Below are 16,350 nucleotides of genomic sequence, written 5' to 3' on the forward strand. Positions count from 1 at the left end.
CTTCCGGCCAGCGGGACTGATCTCCGGTCATCCTGCTCTCCTCTGCCCACACAGCATTAGGCATGAAAGGGGAAACACAATCCATTTGGGTCACGATGGAACGGGTGCCCTGTGGTGGGCCTTTACCCACTAGTTCTGTAGACGCTGGTCTCGCCTGTCGCGTTGCCGGCTTCCCTGCCGTTCAGTGGGACTGATTTCTGACCGGCATGCTCTCCTTCTGTATCACTAGATGAGCCTGTGGTGGTGAGGTAACGTGAGCGGTTGACCGCTTCACCATGTTCACATTGCCGTCCGCTGGTGATTAATCTTACTGAACTTTCATCTACATCCGGAGGATTGGATTAGTATGTTACCCTCGACCGTGCTGACTTCTTGATCCAAGTAAAAAAAAAGTTTAGTGATTGAGAAAAAAAAAGTGATATTTACGTGAAAAACTTCTTGATCCAATTTGCCGTTCCTAATGATAAACTAAGGGGAATCTACATCTTTGGGTTCCAACTCTATTAAAATGTATGACATTTTGAAAATATAAAAATAATGTCCATAGTGTCAGAGTGGTGTTGTCATGTTACAGTGTGTTCCATGGACGTCAACAATAACCTGCTGTCTAAATGGTGTGTCACTCTGACATACATCTGAACCATCAACCCTTTACTCAATATCTTTTTTTTTTTCAAACAGATCTGGGTTATTAGGTCCTCTCCCTTTTACAAACAACCTTTAGGCCAACACAGAGGCCTGATCAAACTATCAGTTTTTATCAGTAGGGTTCGAACTTGCAACGTTCCATCACATGGTGACCTTTCTTTTTTTCTTTTTTTAAGAAAGGCAAGCTGGGGTTAGGCAGACACCTACCAGAACTCATTAATATATCAAAAAATTGTTACAGGAACTATAGATCCTCCCTTGCAGGATACCAATCTGGGGGGGTGATCCTTCCATGACTTTATGATTCCCCCTAGCCGGTTTTGCTAAACTACGAGCAATATGATTAGAAAAATTCCTAGATCAGTTTTTATCTCCTGTGGGATTGCTTGACCTCCCGCCCTCCCTTCAAAAAACTTCAAAATGTTGTTCCTGCTCTGCCTGACTACAGAATCACTTTCGCATCTGGTTCAACCAGCTTGAGTATCTCACTCCATCCCTTCTCCTGAAGAGCTTCATCCTTTGCAGAGCAACCTGCATACCATTAATATGCCACAAATAGAAATCAGCATCCATCCTGAGTTCGGGGGAAGCCAATCACATGGTGACTTTGCACAAACTGCTATTTACAAGATGGTCAGAGCTCCTGCTGGTGTCTACTCAATATCCTTATACAAGTCTACAATAGCTACACGAGATGAACCAAGGTTTGTTGAATTGAAGTTGACCTTAGGTGTTGGTCCCCACATCCTCACGAACCACATATTGGCAGGCCTATGGTTGACAAGACCCTTGAGGTCACTCAACCCATGGGAGAGTATACCCAAGGGATGTTGCTTGTGAGTTTCAAACTCGAAACATCCCATCAACTTGGAGATGTTCACAAGTTGTCCCTACCAGATGAGGAGCTCGTTAGGGCTATGGTTTCTTGTTACATGTGATTTATGATTTTTTTTTTTTTTGAAAGGCAAGCTGAGTTCAGGCAGACCCCCACCAGTTACACAACATACCATTGGGTTTTGCACTTGCAACGTCCCAACACATGGTGACGTGCACCAACATCTCCTACCAAACAAGCGTAGGGATGACAGTGGACCAGAGGGAAATGAGGCCCCTTCCCGTTTGGATCGTCGATGTAAGTTAAAGTCAAAACCCATGTGGGGATGGACTTACGTGTTCTCCCATCCTGCCTCATCCTCGATCCTTATTAGTAAAATAATTAAAATACTCTTCGACGGAAAGTGTACAAACGCTAGAGAGTCTCTTGCCTCACCTTGAGGGAGGGGTGTCCACATGGGGATTCGAGCTCAGGGTAAGGAGAATTCTAAACTTATCTTTAACCATGAAGCTGACTGGTGGTGTTTGGAGTAATATTTAATCACTAACTTTTAAGCTATGTCACAGGGACACGCCATTTTAGCTGTGTCCCTGGCAACACGAGCGGACATGCCAACACGTATGGCAATATCTTAATATTTTAAAATACTATTTTATTATATTTCCAATAAAAAGTCATTTTTAATGCTAAAAAGTTTAAAAATAAATTTTTTATTGGTTAAAAGTAAAAAATTGTGTCCTCGTGTCCCATCTTTTGAGAAAAGCTTCGAACTTTTGAGTTGAATCCGAATGCGTGCTTGAATCCACAAATCATTGTGACATAGCTTTAAAAAGTTATATAAGTGGGTTTAATAATTCATAATTTCATACTATAGATAGCCTTTTTAATACATTCAAAATAAGAACATTTCAAGAATGAAATATGAATGCCCATAAGCACTCCCCTCATCTGGTTGGGGCTACTTGTGGATGTCACCAAGTTGATGGGACATCACAAGTTCGAAACCCATGGACAGTGTCTCTTGCCTTAAGGTTGAAGCTGGGTGTAATTTGCAGTGGGCAAGGGGGGACCTCAAGGGTTTTACCAACTCTAGGCTAGCCAAATTGTTTTATGATAGATCTGAACCATTAGATGTGTTTAACATACTCGATTTAGTGAGAATCAATAAAAAAATGTATTTTTATGAGCCAAAAAAATTGGTGCCTTTCTAGCCATTGATTTTGGATCATCGAAAAAACCAGTATATAGGTCAGAATCCGATGATCCAAAAGCCGGCTCTCACTAAACAAAACCTATAAATCACATCTATGGTATTATGTTTTCCTATGTATATAAGGACCTGTTTGAAAACCCGCAGGGAGGGGAGGGGGAAGTTTCACCCCAAAATCCACGCTCTTATTTTCCAAAGAAAATATTGGACACACTTATCGGGTTTCAAGCCAACTAGTGAAAATAATAATAATAATAATAATAATAATAATAATAATAATAATATTTTAATGAGACCCTCTAAATGTGATCTACCTGCTTGATTGAGCAGGTAACCGGCCTTAGGTCATGGATCTTTAGCGTCTACGCAGGTTTTTCCAATCGAGAGTTGAAAAATCAATGGCCTATAAAATTACCAATATTTTACCCATCAGAAATTAAGTTGCACTTTTAATTCACAAAAACACGATGAATGAGTTGAGCCTTTTTAAACTGATCATACCCAACACATCTATGAGTTCAGATTTAGTCACCACAGCTTGACTTGCCTTACTAGTTTGAACTAAGAGGTTTGGAACGGGGAGGACAGCTAATATTTTTCCCTCTTAACCACCATCTCACTCTTTTTCGACAGAAAAAGCTGGGGGTTAGACTGACCCCTACCAGTTATACAACCATACCAATGAGATTTGAACTTGCAACATCCCAACACAAGGTGACGTGCATTAACTGCTCCTGCCAGGCAAGCGGAGCCCCAATTGGTTTAACCACCATCTCACTTTCACACTTCATAAATTGCTTTTGCACATTCTTTATACTCTGGTAAGCAAGATTCTAAAAATCTATATTTGTTCTGCTTAGATATCAGCTGGGTCCAAGGGATTTACCATAGAAACAATGCAGTTTCATACTTTAGTAGCATCTATTTAAGACCTTTTTGTGTAAGTTCAATGGTATGCCCCTTCAGAAAAAAAAAAAGGTGCAGTTTTTTTTTTGCAGAGAAACCTCTCTCAGGATCATAGGCCTAGCCAGGCTCTGCCTGCCATACTTACAGTTGCGGTCTTGGCAATGTAAAACTCCATGAGCTTACTCCTTGCCCCTAGAAAGTCGCCAAGCTTCGGTTTGCGCAAGGAGTGATACCCATAAAATTTGAATCTAGACCACCTGCTTTGCAGCCTGGGTCCTATCCCACTACGCCAAACCCCTTTGAACTTGATTGTAAAGTCAATTTCACTCGAATCTATCACGTTCATATCACATACTCCTTGTCGAAATATTTTTAATCATTCTAAAACGAATATAAAAATAGCACACCATTCTTATAAAAAATGCAGAAATACAGAAATACTGTTGGCAAGTTTCCTGGCAGACATCATGTTCAGGGGAAGCATATGCTCAAATAAATGTTTTTCTTTTTTTTTAAAGGCAAGTTGGTGTTAGGCAGACCTCCACCAGTTATTATTCAACCTACCACTGTACTACTGGGGTTTTGAACCTGCAAAGTCCTACCAGAAGGAGACGTGCACTGACAGCTCCTACCAACCACGGGGAGCCCTTGGTTCAAATAAATGCTCTTTATTGATTTATTGATGAGAATTAACAAAAAAAAGGGCCCATTTGTCCTTAAAAAATGTAGTACACTTTAGGTAAGTTACCCATCATGTGGACATGAAAAACTCAATTAATTTTTTTTTTGAGGAAATGGTCCTTTTTTTCTCATGAAAATGGTCCCCATGAGTTCATGTAAATAAAAAAAAAAACTTGGGCAGAATGCTTTACATAGTAAAAACTTTCCTATGAAGATTATACAAAATTATTTTTTATTAAGTTAATTGTGTGTTTGGATGCACTCTTAGAAATTAAAGATAACCCCATAATGAAATATTGTGATATTGGGCCTTATTGTACTTCTCTACCATTCACCCTTTTTTTGTTGACAGTTTGTAATGCAACTTTAATTTTTTTAAAGGCAAGCTGGGGGCTTGGCAGACCCCTACCAGTTATACAACTATACCATTGAATTTTGAACCTGCAACGTCCCAATACAAGGTGATGGCAGTATCTGCTCCTACCAAACAAGCGTGAGCCCCCTTGGTAATTCTCATTCTCATGTTTTATTTTATTATTTTATTTTTTGAAAGACAAGCTGGGGTTAGGCTGACCCCAACCAAAACAACAGCTGCCTCATGTGCCAGAGGGATTCGATCCTGGGCCTTCAGCTTGACTCAGTACCCAGCTTACCACATGGGATACCACCTTGGTCATTCCCATGCTTTATTGGTCACCCATACTGCTCCGTTTTCATACCCCCTCTTAAATCTTATGATGCAACTTGTTTTGATTAAATCTGATGTTATACATCAATACATGGATCCGGCACCGTAAACTTAATAAGAATTGATCCTTGTGCTTTGTCGATCATCCATTTTTAAATTATCAAAAAAATCCTAGTGGGATTTAGGTGATTTAAACGTAGATCTTTCCTAAATGAATGACATAGATCACATTTATAGAGTCCGATTCCATAAAAAAAAAAAAACTTGAAACAATGAAATCTGAAAGGGGAGTATGAATATAAGAATGACGTGGGATGAGTGAAACCCATTTGCCCAATGCTGTCATTGAATGGTAGTAATCTTTTTTTTTTATTCCTTAAAAGAATAATCAATCTTATCATATTCTTGTAACACGTAACACACAAGATGAGATCCGATTTAAGCTCCAGGATTTGGTTGACTCTTAGCTGGTATTAGACTAAGCATTTTTGCCCCACGTTTCTCTCTCTCTCTCTCTCTCTCTCTCTCTCTATAAATTGGATACCCAAGTTAGAAGATACGTTCTATCTTCAGGCGAGGGAGGTTCTGCAGAGAGAGATATATATAGAGAGAGAGATGGGTCTGAAGGTGTATGGGATGCCAATGTCTACATGCACAGCCACGGTTCTGGCCTGCTTGGCCGAAAAGGGCCTCGACTATGAGCTCGTCCCAGTCAACGTCCGTGCTGGTCAACACAAGCAGCAGGCTTACCTCTCACTCAACGTAATTACAAACCCCTTTCTTGCTCTCCTTAATAACCAAGCTCTTCCTTCCTTGCTCCCAAAGGTGTTTGGCCTAGTGGGTTGGGACCTAGGTCGTTAGGCAGGTGGTCAAGCTTCAAATCTCGTGGGTATCACCTGTTGCACAAGCCAAAGTGTAGCGATTTCCTGGCAAGGTGTAAGGCCACAGAGTTTTACGCTGCTAAGATAGTGACCATAAGTAAGGCAGTGGCTAGGTCTATGTTCCTAAGGGCAATTTATTGGTGTAAATATGAAAAAAAACTCTTACTTTCTTGGACTGTATCATTTATATATTTTATCCTCTTACTTTTGATGATAACCTAACAATCTCTCCCTCTCATTGCAGCCATTTGGTCAGATTCCTGCCTTGGAAGATGGTGACATCACACTTTTCGGTGAGGTTTTATTTATTGAATAGTTGATTTATTGGTGGCACACACTCTTGAATCTTGAATTACATGCATCTGATCCCCCAAAAGCAAAACCGCAACATTGAGGTGGATCTATTTTTTTTATATTTGCACGAACCACCCTAAGAATTAGAGACCACCCTAAGCAAATTTATAGTTTCATAAGTTTGGGCCATTTTTTAAATCTTAAGCCATCCTAAATCTTCATGAATTGTGAGGCCTCCATTTTTCAAAACCTTGAAACTAAGTTGAATGTAGTGGTATGTTTGACACGATTAAACCTACAAAGATATTAAAAAGACTTTGTTAAGTCCATCTGTACCGTGAGATCTAACAATTAGAATAAACAGTTGGTATCCGAACCACACATCTATTGCTCTTTACATTTGTATCTTGCAAACCAAGTTTTGATGCCAAAACATGGTTTGACACCCAAAACCAGGTTTTCAATCTGGTTTTGGGTGTCATCCAAAGTCCAAACACTACCTAAGGGGACAACCACCCCAAAAAAACAGTTTCCAAAATGAGAATGGGGTTGCGTGGTTTTTTCACAAACCAGGTTTTGGATAAAACTGGTTTTGTTGTAACCCAAATAGATACAAAACTCGGTTTAATTTCTAAATCTGGTTTGACATTTAAAACCAGGTTTTTAACTTGGTTCCAAGTGTCATCCAAACACACCCTAAATTTGAACTGAAAGCCCATAGGATAATAGGCCACCCTAGCTAGGTCAGGTCTTAGAAAAAAAATTGCGCCCACGGCATATGCCCATATAAGGTAGAGGCACAGATGGATAAAATTGGGTTGGATCCTGCCCAGTCTTCCAATTCACATCTGAATCAGAATTTTGTTCAGTCGACTTGAATCCAAATAAGACCCATTAGCATTGAATCTAGATCTGAAATATATATGGTGATTCCAGACCTGGTAAAAAAAGACCAAAATCAAGGTTTTTACAAGTAAAATGCACAAATGGATCGGATTTGCAAGATGCAAATGCCATATAAGTGGCACCATGGCACTAGAGGTTTGAATGTTGGATTATTTTCACATGATTCACAGCTTTCTGTTTCATGATATGGGATATCAATTGAAGGAAAAACATGCTTTGAATATACGGCACATGTTTGACACCATTTATAATGGTTTAATCATTCGGGATAATATTGGCTACATTTTTTTTTTTTGAATTTTAGTCGAAGAAACCACCAGACCTAGCCGCACTGGTTCAGCCTGCCATACTACAGTCTCTGTCTATGTCGGCGTAAAACTCTGAGGGCTTACCCCTTGACCCCAGGGAGTCGCCAAGCTTGGGGCTTACGTAGGGGGTGACTCCCATGGGATTTGAACCTAGACTGTCTGTCTAATAGTCTAGGCCCCATCCCACTGCATCAAACCCCTTGGGTCTATTTGGCTACACTTGTGGGTAAGGAACCCTCTAGTAAAAAACTGTAATAATTTTTTTGATGTTTTTTTTTTTCACATCTGACCCTTCAGATGTGATCTTCATGCTTGGTTTACTAGAAATCAGTGCTTGAATCATGTTATTTTACCAGGTATATAAGATTTTGCAGGGTTGAAAAATCAATGGCCTATACTGTACTAAAATTTCAACCATCATAAAATTATATTTTTATGTCAAAAAATATTTTTAAATATTAAAACCATTTTTTAAATCTATAACCCAAAAAACCCGCACCCGGCACGATGACCTGATCGCGCCGGCTCAGCCTGCCATATATACCTACAGTTGTCGTGCTGGCAGCATAACAATCAGAGGCCAGGAACCCTGCCCCCGGGGCCTATGCTATGCATATTGGTTTGCACACAGGAGTGATGCCCATGAGAATCGAACCTTGACTGCCCGTCTAGCAGCCAAGGCCCTACCCACTACGCCAACCCACCTTGGGGCACATTAAAACCACTTTCATATATTGAACATGCAAAAAAAAAAGTGCCTTAATGTCCTACTTTTTTGTAAAAATCACAAATTCGTGTCTGAAACCCGTGTCGCATCCTGCATCCGTACTTGACACACAACTGTGGTCTTGATGGACAGAGTCCAGAGCAATTACCATGTACATAGCACACCAATACAAGGACCATGGGACAGACTTCCTAAGGGCTGCCCCTGCTGAGATGGCCAGTGTGGGAGTGTGGAGTGAAGTTGAGGCTCACCATTTCTACCCTGCAATCTCCCCTCTGGTCTTTGAAATCATCTTCAAACCGATGTTTGGCGGGACGGCCGATGAGAAGGTGATCACGGCGCAGGTCGAGAAACTCGGCAAAGTGCTAGATGTCTATGAAGAGATCTTGTCCAAGAGGAAGTATTTGGCTGGGGAGTTCTTCTCCCTTGCTGATCTGCACCACCTGCCTTACACTCACTACCTCATGGCCACTCCCCATGCTGGCCTTGTTACTTCACGAAAGCATGTCAATGCTTGGTGGGAGGACATATCATCTCGCCCTGCTTGGAAGAAGGTATCAGCCAACATGAAGTTCTGAGGAATTGAAGGTCTTGTGTTAGCATATTGGAATAATGTTCATAACTTAGATGTGATCTCTATGTCACTTAGGTGTGACTTAGTTGGAAGGTGTTGTTTTCCATGCCTTGGTTTCTTTGTTTGTGCTTTCTCAGTAATGTTACCCTAATGTTAGTTGTCTTTGATGGTGAAGCTAAGAAGGGCCCAGTTTATGTTTTGGGTCATGGGATATTAATCTCTCTCTCTCTCTCTCTCAATTCTATTTTCACATCATACAAACAAAAATAATTTTTTTTGAGAAAAATTCACTTAGGGGATAATCATAGTTACAAATCTCGTGATATTTATGAAAAAACTTGCAAAAATTATCACGAGAAATTACTCGAAAGTTAAAAATGGTAATTTCTTGCGAGTTCTTAGTCAAAAACATAATATCACATTTTAAATGTGATATTTATGTTTTTATCAGCTATTTATGCTGAAAAACAGCATGGTTTTTGTTTTTAAATATTTTTATTTAGGTTTCCTTATAAAATTATTCTTTTATATTTTAAAATTTATTTTTATTGGCAAGATTTAAAGAGAAAAATCAGTTTTTCATGAATTTTGAGCTGCCGATATTTTAATGGTTTTAACTTTTGTCACAATGGGAATAACCTTTTCCCCCTAATTCCAAATAAAATCATTATGTTTCTAAAGTTTGAAATATGGACCTGTGCTTCACTGGAAACTACCAAAATAGGGACTACATCTATTTGACCTTTAACCCAGGTTAAATCACCACTACAAGAAACCTGTGGATTAACGACGACCTAAATCAGTCGCTAATCCGATGCTAATTCATCGCTAAACAGTTTAGCGATGGATTAGCATCGGATTAGTGTTGGATTAGTGATGGATTAGCGACGAAAATGATTCATCGCGAGTTTGCCACTATTTTAAATTAACGATAGATAATATCCATCGTGAGTTCTTCGCTATTTTAAATTAACGACGGATAATATTTGTCACTAATCCGTTCCTAAATTAAAAAAAAAAATTTCTCCCTGTCGGACAATATTTTGGCAGCAAAAGGCCGGACTTGGACCGATTCATCGACGGCGGCGGAGGAGGAAGACGACCCACCACCAGATCCCAGCAAGTCGTACTCTCTCGGCCCCAAGATCTCTGTTTGGGACTCGTAGAGGTCGGAATGGATCGCCTGCCACCCACATTTCCCCAATTTCGTCTCGTCCGGCAAGCCCAGGGTCCTCGTCACCAGCTCGTCGCCGAAGGCATGCGAAAACCCAATGGGCGACCATTACCTTCTTAAATCGATCAAGAACAAAATCGATTATTGTCGCCTCCACGTCATCAAGATCTTCTACAACATGGCCCTCCTCGATGCTGAGATGGTCGGCTTCTGGGCGAAGCTCTCGTTGATTCAGAAGATCCTACTCTTGCACCTGGAGGTCGAATTCCTCTGGTGGATGGACAACGACGCCATGTTTACTGACATGGTCTTCAAGCTCCTCTGGGATCGCTACAAGGACTCCAATTTGGTGATGCACAGGTGGAATGAGATGATCTACGATCAGAAGAACTAGATCAGATTGAACACCGGTAGCTTCCTCTTGCCGAATTGCCAGTGGTCATTTGACCTTCTCGATGCCTGGGCTCCGATGGGGCCGAAGGGGAAGATCAGGATGGAGGCAGGAAAATTGCTCACAAGAATGCTCGTTTGGGAACAGTTTAATTCTCACATCAGTTTAAATTTCGAATGAGGGAAAGAGGAAAATTTTGCGCCTTAGGTGAGACGGTTTAAATCGAAAAGTAGCGACAGAATTAATGAGAGAAATATTTTGTCGCTAATCTACAGTTTTTGCAATGAAATTTTTTTGTCGACAATTTGTCGGTAATTAGCGATGGATTTGAGATGGAATTTGTACCGTCGTTAATTTCAAAAATATTTCAAAGATTGGCGACGGATAATGTTCTCTCGCTAATTTATGACGAAAGAAATTCATCGCAAATATTTATCGCTAATCATGGTTTTTCTTGTAGTGCAGGAGTCAAATTCTAATAGTAACTTTCGTTATTATAAGAGTTCAAACTGTTCACTTTGCTTTGGAGATGAATGATAATTTTTTTATTTTTAAAGGGCAATGCAAGAAACCAAAAAGGAATCACGTTTTCCAAAGATGATAGATTTTACCTAAGTTCCTTATTTGGCTGTTTTCAGGAGAAGCGTGGTGCATACCTGGAATTTCAAAAAAAGTATGTCCAACTTTTCAAATTATATGAAAAAAATTGGCGCATAAATCAAATTTTCTCAATTTTTTTTTCATATGGGACCTTCGCATATGTCAAATTTTCTTTTCATACGATTTTTTTTTCTTACTTCAAAACGTGGCCTAAAATGCTCTTGGGAGGGAAAAGCAAAATTTAAAAAGAAGTGCCAAGTACACACAAGTGAATTATGAGCAAAATAAAACATGAAAATGTCTAAATTATATAAAATTGCAAAAAAAAAAAATTTAAACTGATTTTCCATATAAATATCATAATCTGTTTAAATAAACTGGTTAGTTTGAATATATCCAATATCTTCAAGAATGTGTCACTCCATAATCTTAGAAACATGAGCAAATATTGCTCAATCTATTTCATGCACATTGATTATCTAGTTGTGAAGAGAGCTTCTTTTAATGGCTAGGCCAACCCATTTGTGCCCAGAGAGGATCTGGTACAATGTAATTGCATACTTTTAGTGTGCTGCTGCACCTGTTCACCTTACACCATTGCCGGTGCCTCACAGCTGACAGACTGTATTATAAAGATAAAGGGTAATCAGCTGCAGCATCACACTAAAAGTGTGCAATCACATTGCACTTGATCCTCCCTAGTTTGTGTGGCTTCTGAGCGAGACCACAGTTCCAGTACACATTAGTTCGGGAAAAGTACTTGCCCACGCTGAGTGCGTGAACAAATAAGAGAATCACAGGACTTTGTAAAAGGCTGCTCCCCATTGAATGCAACATTAACTGGGTCACCTAATGAGCCTGCCCCCCACGCGAGTTAAACCCGGAGTGGGTTCACCAACACCTAAGCCCCTCATGGAGGTCACCAATTTAAGGCACCCACACACTTGGTGGGAGTTGAACTTGGGATGAAGGGGTCAGCACCTTTTCCTCAAACAGGCTACCACTACGGCGACTACAAAAGGATTAATGTATTAATAGAAAAGGGTTTTGGAAACTAATGTGTATTGGTAGCTAGTGTGCTGTCACGTTGTGTTGGGACGTTACGTTGCAGGTTCAAAACCCAATGGTATAGTTGTATAACTGGTAGGAGTCTGTCTAACCCCAGCTTGCCTTTAAAAAGAAAAGGTATTGGAAAAGACCGGTAGCAGGTCAAAACGTGGTAGGTAGTTGATGGACCATTATAGCAGCCCTTCTACCGTTCAAAACCATGCTCGTGTGTGCATAAATATCACGATTGCTAAGAGTCATGACAGACATTTTTAGAGAGAGAGAGAGAGATGGGTCTGAAGGTCCATGGCATCGCAAGGTCGACATGCAGCACAAGAGTGCTGGCTTGCCTTGAGGAGAAGGGAATCGAGTACGAGCTGGTGCCTGTGAACATGGCTGCCGGTGCCCACAAGCAGCACCCTTTTCTCTCACTCAATGTATCACTACAACCCTCCCTCCCATTTTCTACCTTGATCTGTTTATTGTATTTTTTTTCCCTTATCACACCGGTAACCCGAGGTCGAATCACCAACCGCGGCTCTGGTTGTCTGGTAGGAGCAGCTAGTGCACATCACCTTGTGTTGGGACGTTGCAAGTTCAAATCCCAATGGTATCGTTGTATAACTGATAGGGGTCTGCCATGAAGAACACGCACCATGCCAAACGCTGGACGTGGCGGACGCACGTTCCAGGAATGGTGAAAGACCATTCCACCTCCCCTCGAACGGGGTGGGGGGGAGAGAATGTTGGTAACACGGTTAAAAAAAATCCGGCAGAGGGGATGTGCATGCAGACGGGGTTGCCCCGCCATCCTCGCAATATGTGGTCCCTTGCAAACATTGGACACATGGACTAGCGGGACAATTTTGAAAAAGCATTTCTGGGGGAGTTCCACCCTAACCCTAGAACAGGGGAAGACAGGACAGGGAAGACACTTAAAAAAAAAAAGAACATTTTAGTAGTGTCCACCATCCTTGCCTAGGGCTGTCCTCGAAGGGCGTTTGACTAATGAATAGTGCTGGATAAGAACACCTTGTTTAATTTGTCTAGTCTTGTTCTGACCTTGTTTAGAACAGTTACAAGGTGTCCTTGTCTAGCATTTGCATCGAGCACACTATTGTCCATGTGTCCTGCGCCTGATTCATCACCTTTTTTGTGCTCGTTCCTCCCTGTTCCGTCGAAGGAGGGACATCAGAGGATTATGTTTTTGTGTCCGTGGGATGCACTGAAAAAAAGCGTCCATACTTCTCACATTTGTGTGAGGGCACGAACATGCATGGGGCCCACGTGCTATTTTGTCCCATGGATGGACGGGGGACAGCGATGCAAACGCTTCAGTAACTAGTGGCCTCTATTTGGCTCAAAGAGTTATCTCAAGAAATTATACATGTTTAAAATCTTCGCCTTTCTTATGCCATCAAAAGCTCAAGTCTGCTGCAAACAGTTGAACCAAGTTAGGGACTTGGGCTCCTTGAGATTCGAGAGGAATGATAACTGATATTTGTTTTTCTTTTTTCTTTCTTTTTATTAGCCGTTTGGCCAAATTCCTGCATTTGAAGATGGCGATCTCAAGCTTTTTGGTAAGTTATTTCTCAGCCATAATGTGTTTTGGGTGTATTATTAGGAATTTCTAGATTAGAACAGTACCCTTTACTTTCTGTCATTAGCTTAACAAACCATGCTTAAGTTCGCTTAAAAAGATGATCAATTTCTTAAAATCCAGCATTTCTAGTAAGTACAAAAGTTGGACTTCATGAACTTAGGGTGCGTTTGCTTGTCACGGAAGAAGGTGCCGTGGCACCGTCTTTTTGTGGAAAACATATCAGATCACCCCTCACCCGGAACTGAATCCGTGGAAAGGGGGGGTCTAACGTGTAAAATGGTGGCTGATTTCCGCGAGAAAATCAGCTCCCATGTTTGTGTTTTGCATTGTGGGGCTAGGGGAAATGGCATGGGCGCCTATGCATTTTCGCAGAAAACCCCCTTTTTCCATTACATGCAAACGGGCTCTTAGTCACAGCCACCCTGGCCAAACATGGATAAGTGACAACGAGTAAATATCCTTTATAGGACCACAGATTAATTTCTTTCAGCCTAAAAGGTGACCAATTTCTTGAAAACCCAACATTTCTATAAGTAAAACACTAGAGTTCATGAACTTGGTCACTGCCACATTATGATAAAAAATAGCCAAGTATCACCAAATATATATGCCATGTCCACCGACTTTTAGAAAATAAGCATAATGGAATATTTACTTGCATGCCTCGTTCTTAAAACTAGTGTGACTAATGTCGGCAATATTTTGAAAATATATATCACAAAAAAAGAATGATATTTTAGGTTATCGTTTTATATGTCAAAATGTCGTTATACTTTCAAAATATGACAATATTTTCAATAAAACACAGATATCATGATTTTATTGTCACATGTACACTTTTGTCTTGATGTTTTTTTTTTTTTATGAAAAATGGTATATTTATTTTTTATATACTTATAGTTTTATTTCTTCTTGCAAATCTTTTTTATTTTTTAATTAATTTAGTTTTGCTGATAAATATGTATAAATATGAAAATATTATTATTTAGCCAATTTAAAAGCATTTATCACCATGCTTAAAACCATATATATTCCCTTGATTTCATTCATTCTGAGGCCAACCCTTTTGAGTAGAGAGCAGTTATGTCATATTGCATATAACCCATCTTTGGCCATATTCAATCCCCACCTCACATCTCACCTGAAAACGGTGAGATGTGTGAGAATGGGGCAAACATGGCCCTTCATCAAGTGAGACATGCAGTGGTGATGAGATATAAGTTCATATACAATACTGCTCTCCTCAGAACCGTGAGATGTGTGAGAATGGGGCCCACATACACATCCCATCCAAATGATCCCATTAATGGCCTCCTTGGAAACCGTGAGATGTGAGAATGGGGCCCACATTATATTCAATCGCTACCACACATCTCACATTTCCCAGTGGCCCCACGTACACTTCGATTAACTGAGATATGCGGTGGTGATGAAATATAATGTCATATTGTATACAATATGACCATAATTAGTTTGGGGTAACTAAAATATGTTTACCAACCAAATATGTTTATTGGAATGAACCACCAAGATTTGTATAAGTTTTTTTACTTTTTTTTCAAAAATTTACAGTAAGGATATGATCATGTAGATGCTTGGTTTTATAGAAATATAGACTCTTGGATCATCCAATTAGGATGTATAAGAAGGATCTTTTAAGGGTTGAAAATCAACTAATTTTCATAAATATTCAAACATAAAAAATCTTATTTCTTGATCCGATTACGATGATCCAACAATCGATTCCTAGCAAATGGACCACACCGAATGCATTTGCATGGTTAGATTTGCAAACAAATCTATGAAAATTAATCACGGTTCATGATACCATACAACATATTTGGTATTCCAGTTTCACATTAGTATGGTGCTTAAAATTTCAAGCAATGTTGTCATTATCATTACCAATAGGCTTGAATTGTCAGATTCCTATCGTATCTTCAGCAAATTTATACCGAACTGACCTGAACCGGAAGTCTAAAAACTGGTCAAAATATTTTTCAATATATTAAATATTATTTTAATATTTTGTAACACGTGTCTTTTTGTGGTTGAAAGTTGGCCGATTCAGGATCCGAGACAATTCTTACAACATTGATTTCAAGCCCTACCTTGTTACTTCTCATGAGCTTTCCTTCCTATTTGTTGGCTAATGAAAATTTGCAAAATTGAAGTGAATTTGTGACATATATGTATTGGTGTTTACAGAGTCAAGGGCCATCACAAAGTATGTGGCACATAGGTACAAGGACAGTGGGACAGATCTCCTAAGGACCAACCCAGTAGAGATGGCTAATGTGGGAGTGTGGTTGGAGGTTGAGGCTCACCAATTCAACCCTTCAATCTCCCTCTTGGTCTATGAATCAGTAATCAAGCCATCCATGGGAGGGACAACTGATGAGAAGGTGATCACGGCGCAGGTCGAGAAGCTCGACAAAGTGCTAGATGTCTATGAAGAGATCTTGTCCAAGAGGAAGTACTTGGCTGGGGAGTTCTTCTCCCTAGCTGATCTGCACCACCTGCCTTACACTCACTACCTCATGGCCACTCCCCATGCTGGCCTTGTTACTTCACGCAAGCATGTCAATGCTTGGTGGGAGGACATATCATCTCGCCCTGCTTGGAAGAAGGTATCAGCCAACATGAAGTTCTGAGGAAAGGGCAGTGTGTGTGTGTGTGTGTGTGTGCATTGTCGCAACGCATGTGAAAACGCACACTCATATATGTGTATGTGTGTATCTGCATGCATGTGTAAGTGTATGTAATTCTTGATGCAGCTAAGCAACTTGGTTGGTTTACTGTTTACCCTATTTGGTTTGCCATGTACAACAAATCTAATGGCTCAGACCACTCAGGTGGTATCCCATGTGGTAAGCA

General features: G+C 40.2%; 2 protein-coding genes across 2 annotated transcripts; both read left to right on the forward strand.

Annotated features, from left to right (window-relative positions):
• Positions 1-5,583: 5,583 nt before the first annotated feature.
• Positions 5,584-8,713, forward strand: LOC149820583 (glutathione S-transferase F13-like). Its single transcript, XM_089983084.1, has 3 exons — positions 5,584-5,730; positions 6,094-6,142; positions 8,217-8,713. The coding sequence occupies exons 1-3, from the start codon at positions 5,584-5,586 to the stop codon at positions 8,660-8,662; spliced, it is 642 nt and encodes a 213-aa protein (XP_089839210.1). The 3' UTR covers positions 8,663-8,713.
• A 3,447-nt stretch (positions 8,714-12,160) lies between these two features.
• On the forward strand, positions 12,161-16,127 carry LOC149820584 (glutathione S-transferase-like). Its single transcript, XM_089983571.1, has 3 exons — positions 12,161-12,307; positions 13,402-13,450; positions 15,682-16,127. Exons 1-3 carry the CDS (start codon positions 12,161-12,163, stop codon positions 16,125-16,127), a joined length of 642 nt encoding a protein of 213 aa, XP_089839697.1.
• Positions 16,128-16,350: the final 223 nt, after the last annotated feature.

The sequence above is a fragment of the Nuphar pumila genome, chromosome 12 (genome assembly GCF_984573655.1).
Source record: "Nuphar pumila chromosome 12, dmNupPumi1.hap1.1, whole genome shotgun sequence".
In the NCBI taxonomy this organism is placed as follows: Eukaryota; Viridiplantae; Streptophyta; class Magnoliopsida; order Nymphaeales; family Nymphaeaceae; genus Nuphar; species Nuphar pumila.

Excerpts from the sequence above, each read along its gene's own strand:
- LOC149820583 (XM_089983084.1), top strand. The coding sequence starts at position 5,584 with ATGGGTCTGAAGGTGTATGGGATGCCAATGTCTACATGCACAGCCACG. Across the intron at positions 5,731-6,093 it reads AGGCTTACCTCTCACTCAAC|CCATTTGGTCAGATTCCTGC; the intron begins GTAATTACAAAC and ends CTCTCATTGCAG. Across the intron at positions 6,143-8,216 it reads TGGTGACATCACACTTTTCG|AGTCCAGAGCAATTACCATG; the intron begins GTGAGGTTTTAT and ends CTTGATGGACAG.
- LOC149820584 (XM_089983571.1), top strand. The coding sequence starts at position 12,161 with ATGGGTCTGAAGGTCCATGGCATCGCAAGGTCGACATGCAGCACAAGA. Across the intron at positions 12,308-13,401 it reads ACCCTTTTCTCTCACTCAAT|CCGTTTGGCCAAATTCCTGC; the intron begins GTATCACTACAA and ends TCTTTTTATTAG. Across the intron at positions 13,451-15,681 it reads TGGCGATCTCAAGCTTTTTG|AGTCAAGGGCCATCACAAAG; the intron begins GTAAGTTATTTC and ends TGGTGTTTACAG.